The 2,560-nt window shown below is 32.0% G+C and overlaps 1 protein-coding gene across 1 annotated transcript; it reads left to right on the top strand.

Annotated features, from left to right (window-relative positions):
- The first annotated feature begins 551 nt into the window (after positions 1–551).
- On the top strand, positions 552–1,438 carry LOC120781866. Its single transcript, XM_040114089.1, has 4 exons — positions 552–725; positions 808–1,052; positions 1,118–1,280; positions 1,347–1,438. The coding sequence occupies exons 1-3, from the start codon at positions 596–598 to the stop codon at positions 1,178–1,180; spliced, it is 438 nt and encodes a 145-aa protein (XP_039970023.1). The 5' UTR covers positions 552–595; the 3' UTR covers positions 1,181–1,280; positions 1,347–1,438.
- Positions 1,439–2,560: the final 1,122 nt, after the last annotated feature.

Genomic DNA, 2,560 nt, shown 5'->3' with positions numbered 1-2,560 from the left:
TTTCTTACTCAGAGTCCGTGTTTTATATGATGATTTAATGTTAACATATAATTGCCACTGTTTGAGTCATTTGGCCAGAGATTCCATGCACTTTGGATCACTAGAGACAACCAGTGCTTTCAAGTTTGAAAATAAATTAGGAAAAATTAAGAAACTAGTTAAGAAAAAAAATAATGTTCCGTCCCAAATTTACAACAGACTGAGCAGAGTGGACATGGAAACCATCATAAAAAAATATTGTTTCTAAAAAATCTACAGTACAAAGTGATGGCACTTACAAATTTGTTAAAACTAAAAACTTTTATTTTTCATCTATTGCACCTGAGAACTTTTATTTAGTACAAAAATTAATTTTCAAACTTATTTCCATATCAAAATCTGCTGATAACGATTTTGTACTTCACGGGCTAAGGGTACAAGACTTACATAACTTATATGATATGCCGCTTCAATCATCGCTTTTTAATATTTACCGTGCCGAAAATCTCAGTTTTAACAGAACACCGAATCACCCATACGCTTGACGAAGTAACATCAAAAGTTATACGCTTCTACACCAGATCGTCTTATATATTTGTGCCACTCATAGCAGATCATGTCGCAGAACAATCTCAATTACATCGTCGACCCCATTAATGATGACATCGCATCCTCACAAACTATTTATGTGATGCAACCAAGTCCAAGCCCAACAACACCTTCTTTGGATAGTGCAACGTCGTCGGGTAAGATATTTATTTTTAAAGGATACTTTTAACATAACACCGCAACACTTTTCTCATATTTGTTTTATATTTTTTTCGGCAGCAATTCAATCAGTAATCATCGTCGCATGTCAAAAGGCTGTTGAAAAGGTGGAGGAAAAAAATAAGCTAATATTGTTACGCCTAACAGAAAACGTTGAGGGGCTGCGCAAAGAAATCATTGATCTTAAAAAAGCGGTATCACATAATAACGCTACTATTATACCAAGCAAGCCGTATGCTAATATTGAAGACTTCCTCAATTTTGAGAAAACTATTCTGGAAGATATAGATAAATTTTCCTTGCTGGTAAGAATTTAAATTTGAAATATCCGGTGACTGTATACTGATGTTGATTTTATTTATATTTTTAGAAGGCAGATCTAAAAAGATTGTCAACATCATCCAATTCGAGAAAATTTGTTACGAAAGCGTAGCAGAAGATTATGACTGACAACGTTGCTGAGAGCTTTTCCTGGTGAGGAACTGCAGATAAGAAGTGCATTAGGGCCTTCACTGTCGCCACTGCTATTCATCGTAAGTGAAATACTTTTAAAAGGTTTCTAGTTACATTTCTATATTCATATTTAAATTCTATTGCAGAAACTTTCGCTGAAAATGGAGGCAAGGAAGAGGACTTTGTGTTTGCCTCTAAGTCATATTTCCAGTCCAGTCCAAAAAATCGTATTAAAAATAAAACAACAAAAAAAGTAAACTAAAATACTAAGTAGTAATGATTTTTTAAATGAAAAAACAATGAAGTTCCTATTTTTATATTTTAATATAATATTATTCTATGAAGAAACCAAATTTAATATTAAAACTGATTTTTTAAATGTATCAATAAAAAAACATATCCAAAACAAAGTAAATGTTTAAAACGCTTACTTATTTCATTAAAAATACTTGTTTTTTAAGCATTTTCAAAACGTGTTTTATAAGCATTTAGAAACCGTGTAATTACTGTACTTAAAAAACATGTTTTGCAATTGTCTTTTAAACGCTTATAAAATTGCGTCCTTTTCGATTATAAACCCCTTGCTTTGATGTCTTTTGCAAAGGTCACAGCAGCATTTTATAAGTGTTTTGCTTACATTTGAACGCTTACAAAACGCTTATTTTTATATGTGAATGCTGGCTAAATAATATAAAACAAATATGAGAAAAGTGTTGCGGTGTTATGTTAAAAGTATCCTTTAAAAATAAATATCTTACCCGACGACGTTGCACTATCCAAAGAAGTTGTTGTTGGGCTTGGACTTGGTTGCATCACATAAATAGTTTGTGAGGATGCGATGTCATCATTAATGGGGTCGACGATGTAATTGAGATTGTTCTGCGACATGATCTGCTATGAGTGGCACAAATATATAAGACGATCTGGTGTAGAAGCATATAACTTTTGATGTTACTTCGTCAAGCGTATGGGTGATTCGGTGTTCTGTTAAAACTGAGATTTTCGGCACGGTAAATATTAAAAAGCGATGATTGAAGCGGCTTATCATATAAGTTATGTAAGTCTTGTACCCTTAGCCCGTGAAGTACAAAATCGTTATCAGCAGATTTTGATATGGAAATAAGTTTGAAAATTAATTTTTGTACTAAATAAAAGTTCTCAGGTGCAATAGATGAAAAATAAAAGTTTTTAGTTTTAACAAATTTGTAAGTGCCATCACTTTGTACTGTAGATTTTTTAGAAACAATATTTTTTTATGATGGTTTCCATGTACACTCTGCTCAACTAGTCTGTTGTAAATTTGGGACGGAACATTATTTTTTTTCTTAACTAGTTTCTTAATTTTTCCTAATTTATTTTC

Source organism: Bactrocera tryoni, unplaced genomic scaffold (assembly GCF_016617805.1).
Source record: "Bactrocera tryoni isolate S06 unplaced genomic scaffold, CSIRO_BtryS06_freeze2 scaffold_7, whole genome shotgun sequence".
NCBI lineage: Eukaryota > Metazoa > Arthropoda > Insecta > Diptera > Tephritidae > Bactrocera > Bactrocera tryoni.
This window is presented reverse-complemented; position numbering and strand designations above follow the sequence as displayed.

Bases quoted from the DNA above. Each gene is read 5' to 3' on its own strand.
- LOC120781866 (XM_040114089.1), top strand. From the start codon at position 596: ATGTCGCAGAACAATCTCAATTACATCGTCGACCCCATTAATGATGAC. The intron at 726-807 runs GTAAGATATTTA...TTTTTTCGGCAG, and splicing joins GGATAGTGCAACGTCGTCGG to CAATTCAATCAGTAATCATC. The intron at 1,053-1,117 runs GTAAGAATTTAA...TTATATTTTTAG, and splicing joins TAGATAAATTTTCCTTGCTG to AAGGCAGATCTAAAAAGATT.